General features: G+C 58.2%; 1 protein-coding gene across 1 annotated transcript in view; it reads right to left on the reverse strand.

The window, feature by feature from the left end:
• Window positions 1–5,504: 5,504 nt before the first annotated feature.
• Window positions 5,505–22,543, reverse strand: part of TSPAN14 (tetraspanin 14) — a 44,857-nt gene continuing 27,818 nt past the window's right edge. Inside the window, exons 3-9 of the mRNA XM_056120619.1 lie at window positions 11,666–11,716; window positions 10,312–10,458; window positions 8,782–8,952; window positions 7,929–8,054; window positions 7,268–7,312; window positions 6,244–6,363; window positions 5,505–5,716 (exon numbers count right to left, since the gene is read on the reverse strand). Coding sequence (XP_055976594.1) covers window positions 5,645–5,716; window positions 6,244–6,363; window positions 7,268–7,312; window positions 7,929–8,054; window positions 8,782–8,952; window positions 10,312–10,458; window positions 11,666–11,716 — 732 coding nt within the window. The 3' untranslated portion in view covers window positions 5,505–5,644. The remainder of the gene's footprint in view (window positions 5,717–6,243; window positions 6,364–7,267; window positions 7,313–7,928; window positions 8,055–8,781; window positions 8,953–10,311; window positions 10,459–11,665; window positions 11,717–22,543) is intronic.

Raw genomic sequence — 22,543 nt, forward strand, 5'->3', positions numbered from 1 at the left:
CGCCCACAGCCCTCACCCCACACCAACCAGCCACACAGCGCCTGGCCAGCCTGCCGCCCTCTGCAGGACCTCACCCCGAGATCACCCTGACCCACAGCAGAGGCGGAGCGGGCTGGCTTCTCGGACCCAGGGGGCCCCGGGGACCCCACCAAGTCCTCTGCAGAGAGGTGACACTTCCGATAAGACACGCTCCTGAGTAGCAGACACGGCACCCAGGCATCGCCCCTCCTCTTCCTCTGAGCGAGGATCGAGGTGCCATGCGTTGGCTGCTTGACCTGTGCACTGAGAGGGCTCCAGCCCGCCTCACACCCCCACCCGCACGCCCCAAGGCTAACCCTTACCCAAGGCACCAGGGGTCCCTCTGACTTCCAGGGTTCCCATTTTATGCTCCTTCGGCTTCCTAGTCTGGGTTCTACCTTAAAAATGAGCTCCTGGGTGAGCCAGAGATAGGACAGTGGGCAGGGTGTTTTTTGCCTTGCATGTGGCTGACCCGGGTTCAATCCCCAGTACCCCATAGGGTCCCGGAGCCCCACCAGGAGTGATCCCTGAGCCAGAAGTATGCCCTGAGCACAACCAGGTGTGGTGCCAAAGCAAACAAGCAAAAAGCCCTGGACTCCCAGCAGGGCTAGGACCAGGCTCTCAGCAAGCCGCATGCAGAGCCCCACTCCATCCCTTGAACCCCAGATCTCTCCAGGTCCAGGTGTATCCAGAGGCCTCAGGCTGAGCACAGCCCAGGTGACTAGAAATCCTGACACCATGGGGACTGAGCCACACATCACAGCAGCAGTCAGTGACCTCTCCAATAATCCCACCCAGTGAGCGAGTAGTAACCGGAAATTTATATCCAGCCTGTACCTGCCTCATCACCTTTAATCCGAGGAGCCCCTCCCCACCAGGGTTGGCGTTTCCCCCATTACCCTGGAAAACTCCCATCAAGTCATTCGCCCAAAGGCAAGCGAGGAGCACAGGTGGGGGGATTTGATTCACACCCCACCCAGCTGATCCAGCCCTTTCACCTACAGGAGATCGGTCCTGGCTGCCCGAAACCTGAAATAAAAGTGATCTCCACCTTACAAATAAATCAGGGCACTGGGGTCAGCGAGATGGCACTGCTTGTGGGACACTTGCCTTGCCTTACAGCTGCCTGGTTCTCTCCCCGCATCCCGTATTCTTCCCCCAGTCCAGATCAAGGACTGAGCACACAGTCGGCCCCCAGAAATAACAAAAATGAAAAATAAACGGGAGGCATGAAACTGGCTTTGTTGAGCACAGGGAAAATTCCTCTCTCCTCCTTGGCAGCCGTGTGGGGACCCCCTGCGGCCCCCACCCTGCTGGAGTGCTGCCTTGCATGTCTGGGAGGTTGCGGGCAATCGGAGAGTCAAGCAGCCGCCCCGGACTCAGAGCTGGTGGATGAGGCTGTTCGTAGACGTAGCAGAGCCAGTCTAGGCCCACCAGCCATCTTGGGCTCTGCTGCCTCCCCCGGGGTTCTGCGGCTCCCTCTACAATCTGGGGTGGCGCTGGCCCCCCAGGGCATCTGCCCTCACCTACACATGAGGTTGGCAACTGACCTCCCCGGGACTTCTGTGACCTGGTACACCCCAGCCCTGCCGGGGACAATCCTGGAGTCCCACCATCTCTCCCAGGGCCCAGAGCCAGCAGCCCCAAGGGTTGTGATGTCAGCCGACCTCCCTGGGGAAATTAAAGCCTGGTATTCCTATAAGCCCTTCTGGGAAGTAATTCCAATAACAAAGAAATGCTGGCAGGGGAGGGGGAGAGGGGGGTTGGAGGGAGTTGGTTTGTGGCCACATCCGCTGCTACCTCTAAGAAATGGGATGAGTGGTGAGTCCCAGTCAGCCCGCCCCCACGTCCCCCGACCTGGTCTGAGCCAAAGCACAGGGTCTAAGCTGGAGGGGTGACCGCTCCCCGCAGATGGTGACAACCTGGAGGCAGAGAGTAAAAGCAACCAGATCCTGCTGGCTGGCATCCAGCCAGAGCCACTCGGCTCCAAGCTTGACCTCGCCCCACCTCTGGACTTTCCAGTTTCAGGAGCCAAAACCCTCCCTCCTTGTCCAGGCCACTTTGAAATGGGTTTTCTGTTACCTGCTGCAGGAAACACGCACCCTCCCAGAGGCTCCCTGCGGAGTTGCCCTGAGCTGCTCCAGGGGGAAGGAGCAAAGGGGCCGACCCCTGGGGGGCTCACTCCCGGGTGACTTGGTCAAAGCAAGCAGCCGTGGAATCCTGCGTAAACACCACCTGGGGTGTGTGGGGTCGAAACGCCTGACCGCACAAGCATGCCTGTTTTCTGGACAGGACTGGAGGGACGATGCGGCAGGGGCAGGAGACAGTTTTCGCTTTGCTGTCTACGTTCTGATGAGTTTGTCACTCGTGCGTAGGCTGGTTCAAATGTCGCTCGAGGTGATAGGATTAGATCTGAAGGAAGGTGAGACTATTTCGGCCATCTGGAGCCTCGTGTTTGAAGCTCCCGGTGAAGAGAAGACGAGGAGGCTTGGAGGAACTGAGTAAAGGCCGACACAGTGCCCCTTCTCATCCTCCTCTTCCTCATCCTCCTCTCCCTCCTGGGCGCCGGCCACTGAAGCACAGCAGGCACCACTTGAGAGGGTCCTCGGGCCTCCTCCCCAAGTCACTCCACTTCTCAAGGGCCTACTTCTGACTTCCCAGAATGTGTTTGGGAAACGGCCACGGGTTCACGGTGGCCTCCGAGGAGATGCCAGGGCCGGCCACTGAGAATGGGGCAAAGCCCTGAAGGTTCTTTGGAGAGGGGACGTCTCTGGATCAGAAGAGGCACCATCTGCCCCCCAGGCCCCAGGCACGGACACTCCTCCACCACCATCCGCTGCCAGGGACAAGTGACCAGTTTGGGGATAACCGAGAAGCCCCGGGGCTCTGAACACTGATACTGCAAGTGACCCGAGACCTGGACAGGGCCAGCATGAAGCTAGAGCTGAGGGTGAGCCCTGGGAGACACCCAGGCTGGGAGTTCTGGGAGTGAGGGAGGCACAGGAGGCTGGCCAGGGCAATGCAGCTTTACAACCCCTGCTCTCAGGATGCTGGCCGAGATGACCAGCTGGTCTCGCTGTAGAGACGGAGGCCCTTCTGTCTTTTCAGGAGCCCCCTAAGACCCTCCCTCCCCCCTACCGAGCCCCCTCCAGAGCACCCCCCTGCCATGTCATAGCTGTGGAGCAGCTGGGAGAAGGCCGCATCCACTGGCCTGCTGGGCACAGAAGGACAGCCCTACTGCCCAGAGCCATCTGAGTAACGCATGCTGAGCACCCGGGATCCACGCCACATTCTCCGAGACCCCAAACCTGGGGACATGACGCCACGTTCTTCCGCTGACTCCATCCTGATCTCAGTCCTCTGGGCAACATGCAGGAAAGCCCTGGCATCCCAGGGCATCCTGGGTGCTGGTGTCCAGGCCCTGCTCTGCCCAGTGACTCTCCTTTCTCCGAGTCTCTGGTTTAGGGTGCAAACACGGCTCCCCTGAGGCTGGCCAGGGAGAGAGCTGACAGGCTGTGAGGGCCTCTGGGGAAAGTCAGAGGAAGGTGCTAGGGTCACTCGGCAGACACAGTCATGCGAGGCCACTGCTAGCAGGCCGTGGGGGAAGAGTGGACAGGCCTGGGCTCACAGGGTGTGGGAGCACTCAGGACCTGCAGGGACTGGGCTGGGGAACCCAGGGGTGACCCAACAAGCCAGAGGTCACCCCCAGTCCCCACCCATCTGAGGGCCAGAGGGTGGGGGCTTGGGCAGGGAGTGTCTGTGCAGGGAGGAAGGCAGGGGGGTGGGTGCACTGGACACCCCTAATCCTGGTGACCTCTTCTGTCCTCAGCCAGCAACTCAGTCAGCTGAGACAGCTGAAAAGGGGTCCAAAGGTTCTGGAAGCTCGCTGGAAAACAAACCCGACTCTGGAGAAGTCCCAGCTCAACTCCTCCCTCGAGGGAAGAGAGGCAGGCAGGGGTGCGGCCACCTCGTTCAGCAGGCAAGCGGGCAGGCAGGGTCAGGGGAGCAGGCAATGTGTCACTGCCACCGGGACACAGCGCACAGCCCCTCAGCCTGGATTTCACTGCGGGGCTGGACAGGGATGAAGAACAGGACTCCCTCGGGCATGCAAAGTGCCCACTGCCCAGCATCGTCCAGTCCACCATGGCTGTGTCCGACACCACCAGGACAAAGGACAAGTGGCCCAGAGACTCGCAGGGTCCAACAGCCACTCGGTGAGACATTCCCAAGCGTGCCCATGGGGGGCGGCCCTATTGACCCCACTCGGAGCCCAGACCCACCCTGGCCTCAGCACCCAGGACACCATGAGAATCTTGACACCATCTCACGCCACCCCGAAGGAAAGGGACCAAACAACAGCATTCGTATAAAGATATATTCCATAAAAGAGTTTGGCAGTCAAAGAAAAGCATCACACTTCCTAAAAACACGAGCATTCTTCTTCCCCTAAGTCTACAGAGAAAAAAAAAAAAAGGTCTTAAAAATCATTAACGACAGCGTCAACAGACACCCACTAGCACACACCGCACGAGAACGTACACGTGGGCGAGTCGGCGAAGGTAGCGCTCGATCCCTGAACGAGGACAGACCGGGGGGCGGAGGGGGGGGGCTGACGAGACCCTGGAAAGCAGGAGGAGGAGGAGGACGGCCCGGCAACAGACAGGCGGCCCCTGCAGGCGGGTCAGTTCCCAGGACAACTTCATTTCCAAGAGCAGCCCTGGGGAGGGGTGGGGAGGGGAGGGGGCACACGGGTGGGGACTGGGCAGAGGAGGGGCATCCCCATGAGTGACCCGAGGCCCTGGAGCTTCTGCAGGGCTGCAGGCAGGGTCTGCAGAGGGTCAGGGCTCACGTCCCAGGGACAGTTTCAGTAGCACCACGACCGGAAGACAGTGAGGCCGAGAGAGGGAACGAGGTGAACATGTGCTGGGGGTGCACGGGGGGGGGGGGGGGGGGATTGGGGGGGAGGGGTAGCCTCAGGGGCAGTGAGGGGGAGGGCTGGAGCCCCGGACACGAGTAAGGCCGTGAGAGAAGAATACCAGGGGGCAGAGGGAGAGATGGTGTGCCCACATTTCTTACCCTATAAATAAACCATTTATACACTTCAAGAAAAGGAGAGCCGGCTCTCAGCGAAAAAACCCAGCCCGCGGCACCTGGGCACCCTGCCGCCAGGCCGGAGGCGGCGAGGCCCTGGGCACAGCGGGCGAGGGCTCCCGTGGCACCAGTCCACGCGCCGGCTCATCCCTCCCTGGGGACGTGGCTCATGCCGCCTGGCCCAGCGACAGGCAGCACCGCTGAGCCCACAGCCGCTCATGGGCGCGGCTGGCGCAAGGGAGAGCGGGAGGCGGCCTGGGCCCCTGCAGGCACGTGGGCTCCGGGACACAGCTGTCTAGCCCCTGCTGGGCGCGCAAGTGCCCATCCGTCCCTCAGAGTGAGTCGCCAGCCCCGCAGACACAGTCTCTGGCCCGGGTGGGCCCGCAGGGGGTCTGTCTCAGAGGCGGAGGCTAGCGGGAACCCGGGCCCCGTTGTGCGGCAGGAGGGGCGCGGGCCCGGCACGCAGAGTCAGGAAGGGGCGGCCACGGCCAGGGCCATCACCACCCATGGCTCAGCTCCGCTAGCTCCGGCCGCCTCAGAAGTGGTGGCCCGCCTTCACCGCCTCGATGTCGGAGATGAGCGTCCGCGCCAAGAAGATGCCGAATATCTGCAACCAAGGGGGCGGCCACGCGTGAGGGCTCAAGGCATGTGCTCCGGGGACCCCTCCCTGTACCTACCCCAGATCCCCAGGGGCGAGCGCCTGACAGAGGGTGCGGGCGGGGCAGCCTTGGGACTCTGGCTTTCCTGCCTGGGCCGCCGGCACTGGGATTTGCTGTCCGTGCCCCCGCCAGCCCGCTCTGCTCGGAGGCGTTCTCTAGATCTGGTGCCTCGCTGCCTTCCTCGAGACCAGCCTGTGCACGCTCGCCGAGCAGAGGCAGGAAGTGCCCCCCGCCTGCCCCCCGGCCCTGGGCCCCTGGCTGAGGTAACAGGCGAGTTCCAGGGGCTGGAGAGAGAGCAGGTGGGGAGGGCGCTTTGCCTGGCAGGCAGCTGGCCCAGGTTCGATCCCCCGACGCCCCATCTGGTCCCCCGAGCACCACCAGGGCTGACTGCAGAGCCAGGAGTAACAGGCACTGCCGGGGTGGCAAAACAAAACCATACAGACGATGGGAAGGGGGGTGGGGGGAGGACCCGCACCTGCAGCAGCGAGATGGCGATGAAGACCCCGGCCACGATGTAGATGTTGCGCGGGAGCCAGCCCTCCAGCGCCTGGATGCAGCCTTTCGTGAAGATGAACTCGTCCCACTTGCTCTTCGCCTGTGCGGGAACCACCACAGCAGCCTGAGCTCGGGCGGGCAAGACAGTCATAACCCCCCCCCCCAACACACAGAGACACACACAGACACACACAGACACACACACACCCCAAACACACCCCCGTGCCCCAGAGAGCACCTGCAGTGGGCCGGGCAGAGCCCGCAGGGAACAAGGTAACTGGGAAGTCGGCAAGGGGGATGGGCAGAACTTTCCAGAACTTTCTACACATCTCCGTGAAGTCGACCCAGCCTTCCCTTCGAGCCCTGGTGTCTGCCCTCAGAGTGGAAGAGCCCTGGGCGCTGAAGCCTCCGCAGCCAGAACCGAGGACACACACAGAACTCACAGAGCTGCCCACGGGGCACCCGTGACACAGAGGTCACTGCAGTCAAGCAGTGAGGCAGCTTCCAAATTCGGGCTCTGCACCCCAGCCTAGAGCCCACAGACCACACGAGGGGCATCTGTCGGTCCCCTGGGGCCCAGAGCAGAGCGGGCACTGGGCTGGGCACCTGCTCTGCTCACTCACAAGTGCTCCAGTGGCACTGGGGAGAGGCAGCCCGGCGCCCGTGCCCCCTCGCCACTGTGCCCACAGCTCAGCCCACAGCTCAGCATCACACTTTCCAGGGTTCCACGCGCCTCCAAAGAAGGTCTGCTCGGGTCCCACCCCCAGCACCACAAACGGAAGTGAAATGGACGGGCATTCACTGTCCTCCCTAAGGCGGTCTGGTCTCTTCCCGCTAAAGCAGCCACCGCAGGGCTTTGAGGCCACAACTCCCGGGGCTAGGCGAAGGGGGGATGGGAGGGGGGTGGGGTGAGCAGGGCTGGCCAGCCGTGGGGCTGGCGTGAGCGGCACCCACAGGCTCTGTGGCCCCTCGAGCTCTGGAAGCCGCGTGCCCGGGCTCCTCACCTGGGCCCTGACGTCGTAGCCGCACTGGGTGTTCACGACCTTTTGCTGCAAGAAAAGCAGACGGGAAGGGGAGGGCATGTCACTTCTCTGGAGAAGCCCGTGGGAGGACGCTTCTAGGAAAGTGGGCCCCAAACACCCAAACACCCGGCAGCACCCCGGCACTCGTCAGCCTCAGTCGCAGACGGCCGGTGGCCGGCAGCCGGCAGCCGTGTCCACTCCCGGTGGACGGAGGCCTGCTCAGGCCCAATCCACACAGACTCTCAGTTCTCCCTCCCATCCAGCCCAACCCAGCAGCCCAATTCTGGGACACAAGCCCCGACCCTGGGCTGGGAGTGACCACAGGTGCAGGACAGAGGACAGAAAGTGACCACAGACATGGGGTACGCCCCACTAAATGGGGACACGCCCTCGCTGCCCCCATGGACAGACGATCAAGCTGTGAAGTCTGGTCCAAACCCCCACCCCCACCCCCCAAAACTGGTCTCTCCCAGGGTGCCCGTGAAGATGGGGCCAACGGAAGCACGTTCCTGGGGGTCTCAGGTACAGGAGCCAGAGCCGTGGCTGGGGGGTGGGGGGTGGGGGAGAGGAGGAGAGCGATGCTGTCCCTCCAGCGGGGAGACAGCCGGCGAACGGGCAGGGTCGAGGGAGTCGGGGGACGCACCGCGGGGTCGGGCACGCAGCAGGAGAAGGGCACCCCACACTTCTCGCGGCTGTAGCTGGCGCCGCTGCAGTTGAAGTAGACATTGAGGTCCCAGTCTTCAGGGCCGTACGCCCCGCAGCACTGGTTCTGCAATCGCAAAGCCAAGCCGAGGACATGGGAAAGTGCCGGCAAGCAGGGGACCCTCCCGGGAGCCCCACAACCGGTGCCCACTGTGCCTAGCTCATTTCAACCCTGTGCAAACACACGAGCTCTGCTCACCTCTGGCCACTCCCCAGACCCCGGCAGCCCAGTGGACACGGAATTAAGGGCAGACACATTTCTGGTTAACAAGGCCAGCAGGTCACAGTTATTTTTAATGCTCCCTCATTTGTTTTCTTTTAGATCAAAGGTTCATGCAGAAGCTGGGTTTGCGGGCGGAACAGCCCCAGCAGCTGGACCGGCCTTGGTGGGGTGGGTCCTCCCTGGGGATTCTGGGGGGGGAAGCAGCTGCGGTCCTAGGCTCCAGGTGCAGCCCCGAACATGCATGTGCGAGGCTGGGGGGGTGGGCGGGTTGGGGGTGCGAGGGGGGCGTCGAGGCCATGCATGAGCCACTGTTCGGACAGACCCAGGGACCGTGCAGGGGAGGTCACATCCCACTCCTTGGCAGGAAGTGCCCTCCAGGCAGCTCTGCCCGAGTGCACAGGAAGGGGAAGGGGGCAGGAAGGACAGGAATAGCCTCCGACGGTGAGTCATGAGTCACGCACTGCTGAGGGGAAGCGCTCCTGAACCACAGCGCCCAGGGCAGTGGGGGAAGGGGTCAGGGTAAGGGGAACCCCCCCCCCGGGGGGGGGGGAACCCTCATGGCAGTGCTTACGGCCTTCTGCAGGGAGTCGATCAGGTTCTGCAGGTCGATGTCGTCCCGGTAGGAGCGGATGTTGCTCTCGAAGAACTCCCGGAAGCGGTCCCTCACCCAGTCCTGGAAGAGGAAGGCCAGCACGGCCACCGCCAGCTCCAGGAAGAAGATGAGCACGATGGCACTGCAGAACTGCAGGGACGGGGGGCAGCGCACGTGTCACCACGCAAGGCCAGCCCCCACGACGGGGGCCCCCCAGGCTCCAGCTCCTGCACTACCCCCCCCCCCCCGCCTCCCAGCCAGCCTTCCCACAAAGCCCCCTTGTCCTCCACTGCAAGGGCAAGCAGACTACAGTACACCGTGTGTTAACGTGTGGGGGGGGGAGGGGAGGGGGGCACAGTCCATGCGGGGCTTGGCACAGCATCTCTGTAGGTGCCAACAGCCCTGGGCAGGGGCGTCTTCAGAAGACCCCACTGTCCTGCACTGCCAAGAGTGCGCTCAGTCATCACCGGCAGCCACCCAGGGAAACACACATGCACACACACGTGCATGCTCACAGAGAAGCACACGGCACACGTACATACACAGGCATGCAGACACATGCACCACATGCACATGTACACAGATGTGCATGCATACACACACACACACACACACACACACACTTGCCCACATGCACACACAGACCCTCCAAAGCACAACCTCCATTCACAGGAAAACAAGAGATTAAATGCAATTATTTTAAGTGTGTGTGGGGGGAGGGGGGTGATGGGGGGTGATAGGCAAAGAAAAACGGTGCTCTTAAGGCCGACAAAGAACAGATTTGATTTAATAAATTCAACAACAGCAACAAAAAAGACTGCAAGCCTCAATTATGTGCTCCCTCCACCAGGTGCTATTTAATTTTAACCGAACGCACCATTTCAAAAAGAAAGCCGTATCTAAATATAAAACTAAACTCCTAGTAACTCCAAGTCCTGCCAGGAAACCAAGAGCATCCAGCAGATTCACGCTCCCTGGAGCGGGAGACGCTTCCCGCTAGCTGGCAGCTGCTCTTGATTTTGGCCAAAAAGGCAGAAGGTGAGTAGCAAACAGGACTTGCAGGGCCGAAAAAGGCAGGTGACAGACAGTGGGGCCGGTCTGCAGGACACCCTTGGGGCTGAAAACCCAAACACCACCCCACCCTCCCACGGGCAGGGTGAAGAGCAAGCTCATCTGACTGGTCCCTGAAAATGAGACGTGTTGACTGGGCACCTCCAGGCCAGGCCACCATTCCTCCCATCCTCTCTCCAATCCCCCAAGCCAATCCGCCCTTCCCTCCTCCCTCCCATCCTCCCACCCACCCTCCCCCCCATCCTCCCTCCATCCTTCCTCCCATCCTCTCTCCATCCTTCCACTCACCCTCCCCCTTGTTCTCCCTCCCATCTTCCCACCCGCCCTCCCTCCATCCTCCCGCTCGCCCTCCCCCCGCGGCTGCAGCCTGCGTCTGGCCACACAACCCACCAGTCTGTCCCCGCTTCCCCCACCCCAGCCGCCCCTGGGGCCACTCACAAACTTGAGCAGGCAGATGTTCTCCCGCAGGGCCCCCACGCAGCCGGCGAAGCCCAGAGTGAACATCACCAGGCCCACCATCAGGACCAGCACCACAGGGTCGATGCCGTGCAGTCGGGTCACCTTGGTGAGGTCGGACAGCACCCCCTGAAGGAGGCAGAGAAAGCAGGGCAGCATCACCACAGAGGGGCCAGGGTGGGTGGGAGAACCGGGTGGGGTGAGGCCAGGGCCTCCCTCAAAGAGGCAGCTCAGGTGTGGCCCTTCCCCCCTGCTTCCCTCCCTGGCCCCTGATCAGCAGACCCTCCCCCTGGCCTCAAGCTTCTCCCAGACTGAGGCAGAGCTTCTCTGTAGGAAGGAAGCGAACACCAAGCCAGGGGTGCTGCGGGCAAGCCACTGTGAGCACCTAAACTGGGGTCAGTGGGACTGAAGAACTCGATTTTAATTCAACACAAACGGGCACGTATTCATGACAACCAAACTGGTCTGAAACGTTCTCGAGAGGAGGGAGAAAATTCCGGGAAGCTGAGCCTGGAGCCCAGAGAAACCTTCAGGGTTACTGCTGTTCCACGGGTGGCCACGCGGTGGCACTGTGAGTCGCACCTTGGTGGTCACTGGGACAAAAGACTATTTTGGCCTCAATAATTGCCCTTGAAGGGTTCACCTACAAGGGTTTACTCCAAACCTACAGTGGAGCCTTACCCAAGCCCAAGCACCCCGGCTTCCTGTATGCAAAGGAGAGGACTCCTGCAGTTCCCGGCTGAAGGAGCAGATACGCAGCTCAAGAGTGTCAGCTTCACTTCCCGCAGCTCTGTTGGGCGGCCTCTGGGCTGCTCGCCTCCCGCCAGGCAGCAGGAGCAGGCATGCACCTCCACCTTCCCCTGTCCCCACCCCAAGCTCCTGGGGTCCCAAGCCCCTCCAGGAAGTCACCCAGGGGCTCAGGCTAGGCCAGATCTGCCCCAGCCCAGCCCAGCCCTGAGTGTCCAGGAGACACATGCAGCACCTGTGTCCTGAGCCCAGCGGCCCTGTCTGTGGGAGCGGACAAGGGTTTTGTGCCCAGGACCTGTTTGCTGCCAAACCTCAGAGAGGGGCAGCTGGACCAAGCGACGGAAAGGCCGGGGCCGCTGGGAAACTGGGAGTTCCCCGAGTCCCAAACCCGATCCAACCCAGCCCTGGCCTGAGTTCCCAACCTCCACGGCAGGTGCAGAGCCTGGTACCGAGCAAAGGCCTGCAGGGACGGAGTGCCTAGGAGCCGTGTCTTCGCACTGCAAAAGGCATGTCAGGGTGTGGAGGGAGGGAGGGAGGGACGATGACAGCTGAGGAAATGAGCAGAGGGTCTGGCGACAGCTGTGCCTACCTTTTCGCTCCATGCCCACAGCCCGACTCCGAGGAAGACAACGCCAGCCAGCTGAGGAGGGGCGGGGGTGGGGGAGAGAGGGAGAGACACACGTTAGCTTGGAAGGCAACACTGCCAGCCTGATACAGGCCAGGCTGGGGGACAGGGGTGGGGGCTGGGCTCCTGCAGGAGACTGGGACTCCGCCGGACAAAGGCCCTGTGAAGCTGTTCTGAGCAGCCATCCCGGCGGCCTGGGGCAGCTCCTTGTCCAGATGCCCCAGCCCTGTGAGCAGAGGCCAAGATCTGGGTATAGAGAGCTTGCTGGAGGGATAAGGAGCCAGGGGGGCACAGACTGTCCCCTCCCCTAAGGTGCCCCCGGGTACACTGGAACACCAGGGCCCCCACAGCCCAGGAGCAACTCCAAGCACAGTCAGCAGCGACCCGGGCCAGAGGCCTCCTGTGTGCTCCCTGTCCGAGTCTCCCCAGGCCCCCTCCCCCAAACACAGACACGCAGGGGAGCACCGGGACAATGGCTCCATCCCCGACCCACCCCCCAACCCTGACCGCCCCTGACCTGGCCCCCAGTGACCTGGCCCCCAATGCACAGCACAGGTGCAGACACAGGGGGTGGTCCCGTCTCCCTCTGCTGCCTCAAGCCGCCCCCAAGCCTCCTGCTGAGCCCCTTGGAGGCTCACTGGCTCGGGGCTGCCTTGCATCCACGCCCCACCCAATGAAAGGCAAACAGTCGCTGTGACACTCCACTTTCCCCAGTGCGGCTCTGGCTTCCAACTCCTGCCTGCTTTTATCCGAGGGGGGCTAGGGGCAGGGCGCCGCAGTGGGTAGAAGGGTCACAGACCGCCCTGGACACAGGTGAGCACCCGACACCCATCCAGACTCCTTGCTGCTGGTGCCAGCGCAGTCTGTGGGCCCCAAGAGACAACGCCCCGCGGGACCCTCCCTCTGCTCTACAACAGGGGGCTTTGCAGGGGGCGGCGCGTGAGGGATTAAGGCCCAAGAGGCCAGAATCCAGTCTGGGTTGCTGATTCACTGACCAGCAGGTGGGCCTGCCTGGCCACCAGGCAGAGCCCATGTTCCCTGCAGTCACCGAGCGAACCCTCCGGCTGCCCCATCTCGGTCCCTGCCTCCCTTTCACCCCCTCGAGGTCTCTGCTGGTCCTGTCGGCAGGACAAGGCCTGGAAGGCACTTCTGGGGACCACAAGCACCGACTGCAGCAAAGACACCGTGTGACCCAGCCCCAGTGCCCCCCACCCTCCCCGAGGCTCCTGGCACCCAGTCTGTGCCAAACAAGCTCCTGCCGTCCAGCGGCCTCTTGCTTGGGGCAGCGGCGAAGCAGGCTCTGGAGAAACGCCTCCGCAGGCCAGGCAGGCGAGGAAGGCGGGCAGGGGGGAGGAGCAGGAGGAGCACGGAGCCTCCGCTCCTCCCTGAACACAGTGGAGAGCAGGGAACGCCCCTTCCAAAGCCACCAGCCTGGGGGAGGGGGGGGGCGGGGAAGGTCAGAGGCGGGCAGCCTCCTCTTCTCTGGGAGGGAAGGAAGGCCAGAGTCCAGTCTCCGGGCTGGGGGCCAGCAGGAAGGTGCCCCCCGCGGGGGGCAGGGTCACGCCGCTATCACACACCAGCTTTTCCTCCCGCCGGATGGGCGGCTCGGAAACAGCACATGTGCCCTTCCCAGCAGTGCCGGAGAAGCCCAGGCCCCCAGGAGCACGGCCTGGCGCTTCCCAGGGGCCTCCAGGGCGGCCGTCCGTGGCTGGCTGTGCACCCTGATAAGGGGGCCCCACCCCGCCCTGCCCCGCCCAGGACCTTGGCTGTGTCAAGGCCCGAGAAAGGCAGGCGGAGTGGAGGTGCAGATTCATCCCAGGGAGGTCACAGCAGCTCCCAGCGCCCCGAGAGAGGCAACCCCACGCCACGCCACGCCCCGAGCTGCCCTGGCGGGCACAGCTCAACGACTTGCACTGGGAAACCAAGAACCTCAGCTGACATGCAAGGGCCCACGGGGCCGGAGATAATAATTACCCGCAGCATTACGTGCCAGACGGTCTCTCCCGACTGCTCGGTGCGTTTCGAGCTGAACAGCCAGAGCAAGTAGGTGACCCGACGGCGCAGGCCTGCATTCCTGTGCGACCGTATAGGCAGAAACAGGCAGAGGGCCAGGCACCGCCTGCAAACCGTGGCCTGCCAACTACTCAACTATGGCAGCAACGCCATCTGGTCTTTAGAGACAATGGGCAGCGTTCTCCTTCAGGACCCCTGGAACAATCCCCCTCATCCAGGCCCCTAGGCTGCTGGTCTTAATGGCCTTGCTTTGTAAATAACCCAAATGACACATGGGTGAGAACATGACACAGCAATGCAAGGGAATGTGACACAACAGGAAGAGCTGAGTGGCCACACACCAGCAGGAGTCACTCACACACACAACACACACCACACACACACACACACACACACACACACACACACGAGAGATGTCAGGCACAGGAAGAACTGCGGATGGAAAGCTGAGTTGCTCCCTGGACGGAGGCCCCGCTCCCAGTGGGCTGTGTCTGAGGTGGGCCCTGGAGGAGGTTCTCAGGGTCAGACAAGGCCAGGAGGGGTTTCGGTGATTAGCACCCTCAGAGGAGGAAGAGACAAGAAGCCCCCACCCCAAGCCCACAAACGGGCTCCTCGGGGCACCCTCACCTCACTTCTAGCCCCGAGATATGCTAATCGAGTCGCTCATTCTTGTTGTGTAAGTCACTCAGTCACTCGGTGACAATTCGCTTCGGCAGCCTGGGATGACCAAAACAGGAAGAATACTTCGCTGGAAAACTGTCTGCATCTACCCAAAAGTAACTTAGCTAGGCAAAAAAGGAGGAAAATGTGACTGATAACAAGAGGGGGAGAAAGGTAGATAAGAACACAGGAAACACACAAAGAGGCGAGAACTAGCAGCAGCTGTCAAATGCTACCAATGTGCTCAGAGACTTAAAGAAAAATGAAACAGAAAAATTAAAGCTGATCCAATTAAGCACTGCACTGTAGCACTGTCCTCCCACTGTTCATCGATTTGCTCGAGCGGACACCAGTAACGTCTCACAGCAGATTGTGAGACTTGTTGTTACTGTGTTTGGCACATCGAATACGACACAGAGAGCTTTCCAGGCTTTGCCGTGCGGGCAAGACACTCTCGGTAGCTTGCTGGGCTCCAATTAAAACTAATAAAAAATACATTAAAAATGAATTCACGAGCTGGAGCGATAGCACAGCACGTAGGGCGTTTGCCCTGCATGCGGCCAACCTGGGTTCGATCCCCGGCATCCCATATGGTCTCCCAAGCACCACCAGGAGTAATTCCTGAGTGCAAAGCCAGGAGTAAACCCTGAGCATTGCTGGGTGTGACCCAAAAAGCAAAAAAAAAAAAAAAAATGAATTCACTTATCCTTATTATAATACTTATAGATGTAGATTGCTTGTACAGTAGCGAGGTAGCAATTCAACTTCATTTTTATTTATGTTAATGTCCTTGAAAATAAGTGATACCGAGCTTTGTTTTATGGACTTACTGGCCATCTCTAGGTCTTCTTCGGTCTATACAGATCTTGCCTGTATCTTCTGATAGCCTTGTTATTTTTGTTGTTGATATTTATGAGCTATTTATATATCGTTCATAGTATCCTTTAATGTGTGTATATTTTCTGCCATTCATTGACGTCTTTTAATTTTTTTTTATCACTGTGCATGGCAGTCTCATGATCCTTTGTATTTCTGCAATACCTGTTGCAACTTCTATCATTTTGTTTTTTAACCTATTTACTAGGATTTTCTCTGTTCTTCATGAGCCTGTCTAAGGACCACCTTTATTAATGTGGCCTTTTAAAAATAATAAATAGGCAGACTGGGGGAGAGGGGCAGTGGGAGGGAAACTGGGGACATTGGCGCTGGGAAATGTCCACTGGGAACAGCTTTGTAAGGGACTATCTCATAGTGATTCAACTAGAAAAATTTAAATAATAATAATAAATAAATTCATACTGTAAAAAAAATGAATTCGTTTGAAGTCTACTAGAAAATTAGATACTAGGTGTTGGGTAACATTGCTTTGTCCTTCAAGAAGCTTAGGTTTTATCTGGTTACACCCACCACAGTGCTCCAGAGGCACTTCCACTTCCATTGTGTTTACATGTAAACATGTAAACAGTCTTTCCTATGCTCTCCTCCTCATCCAGTTAATCAGCTTTCCCCTTAATCAGACTTTGTTAATTTGTAAGATCAGTTTCCCAGAAATCTATGATTTTATATATGAGTGAAATATTGCCTTTTTCCTCTCCTTATGCCTTATGAATAGTTTACCTTAAAGTAATATCCTTTTTGTATAGATACAGGAAGACCGTTAACATTATGCTTTGTAATTTAGGATTTGATTGGCCTTGAATATTATTCACTCCCGGGCATCTTTCTCGACTTAAGCCTCAGTTGCCCATAGTTCCTAACACCCCAAAAGCAGGGTCCCGACGAGGGACTGAATGGACCCAGGGCAAGCAGTGAGCTACCCTGGCAGCGAAATGGGCCAGGCCAAAGTGCCACGATTCTTAACTATAAGTTAAGAGTTTGATCATAGACAAATGCTGTCATGATCCAAAGGTAACGACAAGACTAGGATCCTGCTAGGGGTGGGAAAGACTATCTGGCCTGAGCACCGTAGTCTGAGATCGAGATGGCCCTAGGAGAGCAATTCTATAAGTTTAAGATATTTCTTACTGTATCCATACAAAATGATTTATATTATATTCTTGTACGCTTGTCGGTCAAGGAGAGGAGAGGCACGCCCATGGAATTCTGCTCTAGGGTGGGTCCTCCTGCTAAGGAAGGATCTGTCCTAGGAGCGGTCTTCCCTGAGGCTAAGATTTCTATCCCTATTGATTGTGACCACACCTATGTGTAATTGTTCCCCCAATTCCTCAGAGAGAGAGGATTTAACTGTACTGTAGGAGTGAGACAGGGGCAGAAGAAGGAAGAAGAGAGTTCAGAGGGGGGCAGAAGGCAGAAGGAAGAAGAGAGTTCAGAGAGGAACAGAACCCAGACTCCAGAGAAGGAGGATGAAGGGGAATGGAGGAGAATGAAGTAGCTGGGGGAGGAAGAATGGGGGAGAGAGAGAGAGACAAGGGGAGAAGAAGAAAGAATCAGAATAAACTACGACTAATACCAACCAGCCTGGCCCTCGTTCCTTCCTCCGCCTGACCATCGCCATCGACCTCTCCGGGGTGGTAGAAGGGTGAGACTACCGAACGCGGGTGGTGGGAGAGATAGAGCCGCCGCCGTGTGGGTGCCGCACCCCCATATTTGTGTGAGTTTACACACTAGGGGGCTGGAGTGATAGCACAGTGGGTAGGGCGTTTGCCTTGCAAACGGCCAACCCGGGTTCAATTCCCAGCATCCCATATGGTCCCCCAAGCACGGCCAAGAGTAATTCCTGAGTGCCTGAACCAGGAGTAAGCCCTGTGCATCGCTGGGTGTGACCCAAAAAAGCAAAAAGAAAAAAAGAAAAGAAAAGAAAAAGAAAATTAGATACTAGGCAAAAGAAAAAATATAAGTGAATTTTAAGACAAAGGAAGAGAATAGAAATGACCCAAACTACAGTGGACGGATGAGGGGGTAAGGAAATTCCACAGAGTCTCGGTGATCTGTAGGACAAGGAGTCGGTAGGGAGGGAGGGGAAATAGGATTTGAAGAAATTATGGTCCAAGCAGCCCTAAATTTGCCCCACACCCAAGCCGGCATGACTCAAAAGCCCAATGACTCCCTGACAGAACAAACCCTAACAAAACTACAGCAGCATATACGACATCACACGCAGACAGTACATACAGACATACATCACATACAGATCACACAGATGCCACTTATCACAGACAGCGTGTGTAACAGGACAGTGGGTAAGGTTGCAGGCGGCCTTGCATGCGGACACCTGGGTTCAGTCCCCAGCACCACACATGGTTCCGAGCCCACCAGGAGTGATTCCGAAGCACAGCCAGATCGTGGCCCAAAAACCAAAACTAAGAAACAAACCCCATCTCCCACCCCTCAAAAAAAAAAAGAAAGAAAAAAAGCCGAAGATATTTTAACCAAACAAAAACTGACCAACCAAAATGTACATATTGGGAGGGGGGGAGGGGAGGGCAGCAACAAGTTCTTACGCTAGGAAAGAAGCTAAGAGCTATGTAACTACTGGACTCTGAGTTGCTTGGAAAGGAGCAAGATAATCCCCGAGCAAGAAGGTGGGGAAACAATCCTGAAGAAGAGCAGAGGTGTGCGACGGTCTGGGGGCAGCCAAGGGCACCCACTCCAGAGCAGTGCCACCGAGGGTGCTCTTAAGAATGACCACCCATGGTCCCACAGAGACAAGTGTGCGCCACAGGTTGTGAAAACAAAACGTTTTAAAAATTTAGGGCCGGAGCGGGTAGGGCGTTTGCCTTGCACGCGGCCAACCCGGGTTCGATTCCCAGCATCCCATATGGTCCCCCGAGCACCGCCAGGAGTAATTCCTGAGTGCAGAGCCAGGAGTAAGCCCTGAGCATCACCGGGTCTGACCCAAAAAGCAAAAAAAAATTTAAACAAATGAACAAAATCCAAAACCAGAAAGCATCACCTAAGCCCTGGCTCCTTAAACTATGGGTCATAAGCCGAAGGTGGGGGAAATCACAAAAAATCTTAGAAAATCTGCTCTAAAATAAATTTCAGCGATGTTTGATTCGCATGCTGGTTTCAGAAAATTCTCCAAGGTGAGAAGCGGCGGCCAGTGAGGACAGTCCAGTCAACCCTGAACAGATTTCAAAGTGTTCCGGCCAAACCGCGCCCTCCCCCGCCCCTTTTCAGAAAAAAATTAAGCCTTCAGCATCCCCGGGAAATCGACCTTATGTAGAACAGAGAGTGCCACAGCTGCTTCTGAACCTACTGCCACCTCCCAGAGGTCCAGCACCTGGGGGGGAGGGGGGGGGAGCACGGGCAGTGCTGCCCACTGTGAAGGGGGGATGGGGTAGCAGCGGGCACTTACAGAAGTGTGAAATACAGGGGCATGTGCATTACTGGGGGCCATGTCACTTCAAGAGAAAAACCGAGGTAATGAGGGGCCGGAGCAATAGCAAAGCAGGTAGGGCGTTTGCCTTGCATGCGGCCAACCTGGGTTCGATCCCCGGCATCCCATATGATCCCCTGAGCACCGCCAGGAGTAATTCCTGAGTGCAGAGCCAGGAGTAACCCCTGAGCATCACTGGGTACGACCCAAAAAGCAAATAAAAAAAAAAAGAAACAAAGGTAATGAGCCAACCAAAGGCCGGTCGGGAGACGGGGCGGCTTACACACAAGAGGGAGAAAAAATCTCGAATGAGGAGGGAAGAGCGCTCAGGACACTCTCGGGCTGCTGGCCACATTTCCTCTCTGCCCCGAGATAACCAACAGCCACGCTGCACCTACAGCTGACCACTCCTCCCTCTGGACACCTGAAACCTGTGTCCACTTAATCGTATTTCAGTCGAGGGAAGGATTTATTTCATTTTTTTAAGCATTTAGGAGGGGAAAAAAAAAGACACAAACAAGATGGGAACAGAGCGCTTCCCCGGAGAAAACTCCAGCACGGCCGTGGCCCCACGCAGGGAGCAGACCCACATGGCAGCCAGGGGCCTTCCTGCCGGGCTCCATTGTGGCACTTCCCTGGAAACCCCTGCCACAGAGCGGTGGGGTCAGAGGGGTCAGCACCACTGGCAGCTCCTTGTTCTGGGACTCTGACGGGGTCATCTTAGCCCTTGGCAAGCCCACACAATGTGGAAAACTCCCTCCCTCCCTCCCTCCCCCTCCCCTCCCTCTCTCGCCCCCACCCCTCTCTCACATCCCCCATGTGCCGAAAGACAAGAAAGACAAGGCAGGCGGTTTCCTACAAAGTGGGGCAGTCCTTCTGGAGGAGCTATTTCGACTATGTAAATATGTCAGGTGTGAAGGATGCACACACCTCTGACCTACTTCCTCTCACTCCTGGGAATCTATCCCAGCCAATCATTTCCCTCCTTCCTGTAAGGACAGGATCTGTATCATATAACACTAATCAGTGCATCCTTATCTAGGACAGCAAAAGAAAAGAGAGAGAGAGAGAGAGAGAGAGAGAGAGAGAGAGAGAGAGCGCAAACACCCTAAATGTCCAATATGGGAATTTCTAAAAATACAATTGGAACTCAAGCAACCTGAACACTAGGTGATGCTGCTTGGAAAACAGATGCCACGGCTGCAAGGGCACAACACTGTCACCGCAAGGGTACCCTCACGAGGGGTGGGGGGGGCACTGTCTGGGGCTGCAGACAGGACAACAGAACACGGATGACAGGCTGCAGCTGGGATGCTCCGGGCCATCTGACCAGAGGGAAAGGCACCGCTTCTCAGCTGTGCAAACGATCACAGGTCACGGGACACGCGTGACCAGGAAGTAGGCACTTCCCCGCCAGGCAGATACGGGGACACGCTCCTCACGCAGACCAGTGCACGGCCCCCCTTGCGGTCCCCTGACTCATAGGCAAGAGTTCATCTCCAGTACAGGGGGCCCTCTCCCCGCCATAGCCCAGGACGGAGGCGGGGCGGGGGGGGGGGGGGAGCACAGCGACGGGAGATGAGCTGCTCCCCACCCAGGCAGGTGAGGGAACCAGAGAGCGAGAGGGAGGAGAGCCGGACTCGCTCTGTCTCTCCTGGAGGAGGGTCCTGCCTCCCGGGGCTGGGCTGCCATTCAGGCAAAACTTAAGTTCCCCTACCTGGACCGTAAAGGGTACGGTCACCCCCTCCTGGAGGCTGCAGGCAGATGGTTCCTGCAGTCCCAGGCTGGCCAACATGGAGCATAGACGCCCAGGGGACTCCTCTGAGGCAGATGCAGGCCACATCCAGGCTCAGCAGCCCACATGCAGGATGCAGGCAGGGATGCTCAGACTCTTCGCAGAGCCGGGGCAAGTGCCAACTAAGGCCCGCCCTCCCCACCCGCTCGGCAACCTTCCTCCCTGGCGAGTTGGGGCAAGATCTCACTGCTGCTGACCGGGTCGGACCCGCAGAAATCAACTCTCTGACCTCACCGCCCAGGGGTGCAGGCGGCATGCACGGGGTCACTGCCACAGACCTCCCTCGGGCAAACCTAAAACACAGGGACCAGCAACTGTCCACTGCCCCCACCAGGGGCTGGCAACCCCAGTTCTACTTCCCACCTCAACCCCTCTGACGATGAGTACCCGGGGGTCACGTGATAGCGGGGACCTAGTGGGACGGCCTTGTTCCCCCAGGCACCGTGATGTCTTTGAGGCTCATCTGTGTTGTGGCACACAATGGACCAGTGTGGACACCGCGCCCCCCCCCCAACCGCCCCCCTTCGCTGGTTGGCTCCTGTCGCAGGACACTCAGCAGAGTCTACCTTTGCATTCCTATGCCCGGGGGCGGTGGGGGGTACTGCTATGGACAGGGCAGGGCCAAGGCCTCTGTGAGAGGAGGCGCCAAACCCCCCGGGGTACAGGGGCAGACATGCTGCTAGATGGAGCATGTGGACTCCCTGAAGCCCCTTCCCACCTGCATCCCTCGGCTGCCCTCACTGTGCTGACCAGGCACAGTGGTGGCTGATCCCGCTGTAGGGGGGGGGGGGGGGGGGAGGAGAAGAGGACGGCAGGTTGTCGCTCACAAGCTCACACCGGGGCTCGCACTCCTTGGCAGTGGTGTTCATGTGCCTACTGGCCGTGGCGCTCGCCAGAGGTCCTGCTCTTGGCCACAGTGCTCGCACCATTGAGTTCACCCTTCCTGAGAAGCCCTAACACTATGTGAGTGGCTACGATGTTTTAGGTGCTCACCAACAGCAAAGCCTAACAGCCCCTTATCCTAGCCAACATTTTCTGGGCCTTTTTCTTGTTTTGGTGGGCGATGGGGGGAGGGGTGCCACACTCTGGTGCTCCGGGCTTACTCCTGGCTCGGTGCTCAGAGATCACTCTGGTGGTACCTGGAGAACCACAGGTGAGGCCAGGGATAGAACCAGGGTAGACTGCAAGCAAGGCAAACACCCTGGATGCTTTTTACCTACACAGCCCTAATATTTTCTCTTTTTTGAGTTTTGTTTCTTTGTTGGTTGTGGTTAGGTTTTTTTTTTTTTCTCTTTTGGGTCAGACCCAGTGATGCTCTGGAGTTACTCCTGGCAGTGCTTGGGGGACCATACGGGATGCCAGGGATTGAACCTGGGTCAGCCACATGCAAGGCAAACACCCTCCCCGCTGTGCTATCGCTCCAGCCCCTCTAGTTGCTTTTTTAAAAATAATAACTATTCTAATAAGTAGAATGTGGCATCTCACTGTGATCCCGATTTACATTTCCTGAGTCTAAGTAAGATAGTGCCCCAGAAACGGGTCTGACGTGGTGGCCAAAGAGTGATCTAAAAAAATAAATACAATAGAAAACATATATGAATAACCTCACAATCCTGGGCTGTCTGGGAGCACTGTTCCCCCCACACACACACATCCTGTGGCAAGCATCCCAGAGGGTCAGACAGACAGGGCTGGCATCTGTGATGCTGGTCTCACCCGGACCATTAACAGAAAAGCTGGGGAAAATCTCAGCCCTGGAGATGAAGAAAAAGTGGAAGAGACATTTAAAAAGCTGTCAAGGTGCCACAGGTGTTTGCTATAAAGACTGATGCTGTGAAGACAAGTCTTGAGTCAGGCAAAACCACTAAATATAACTTGTGTGAGCCCTGGCACCCAGAATAGGGCAGAGAAGCAACAGGTTTCTCTCCGTGCACTCAGCTCAGGCTGAGCCCGCGTCACTCAGCTCCGCCACCACAAGCCCCGGATCCCTTCAGCTCTCTGCATTAATCCATCCAAACAAAACAAATCCCAAAGC

This window comes from Sorex fumeus, unplaced genomic scaffold (assembly GCF_029834395.1).
Source record: "Sorex fumeus unplaced genomic scaffold, SorFum_2.1 ptg000043l, whole genome shotgun sequence".
Lineage (NCBI taxonomy): Eukaryota > Metazoa > Chordata > Mammalia > Eulipotyphla > Soricidae > Sorex > Sorex fumeus.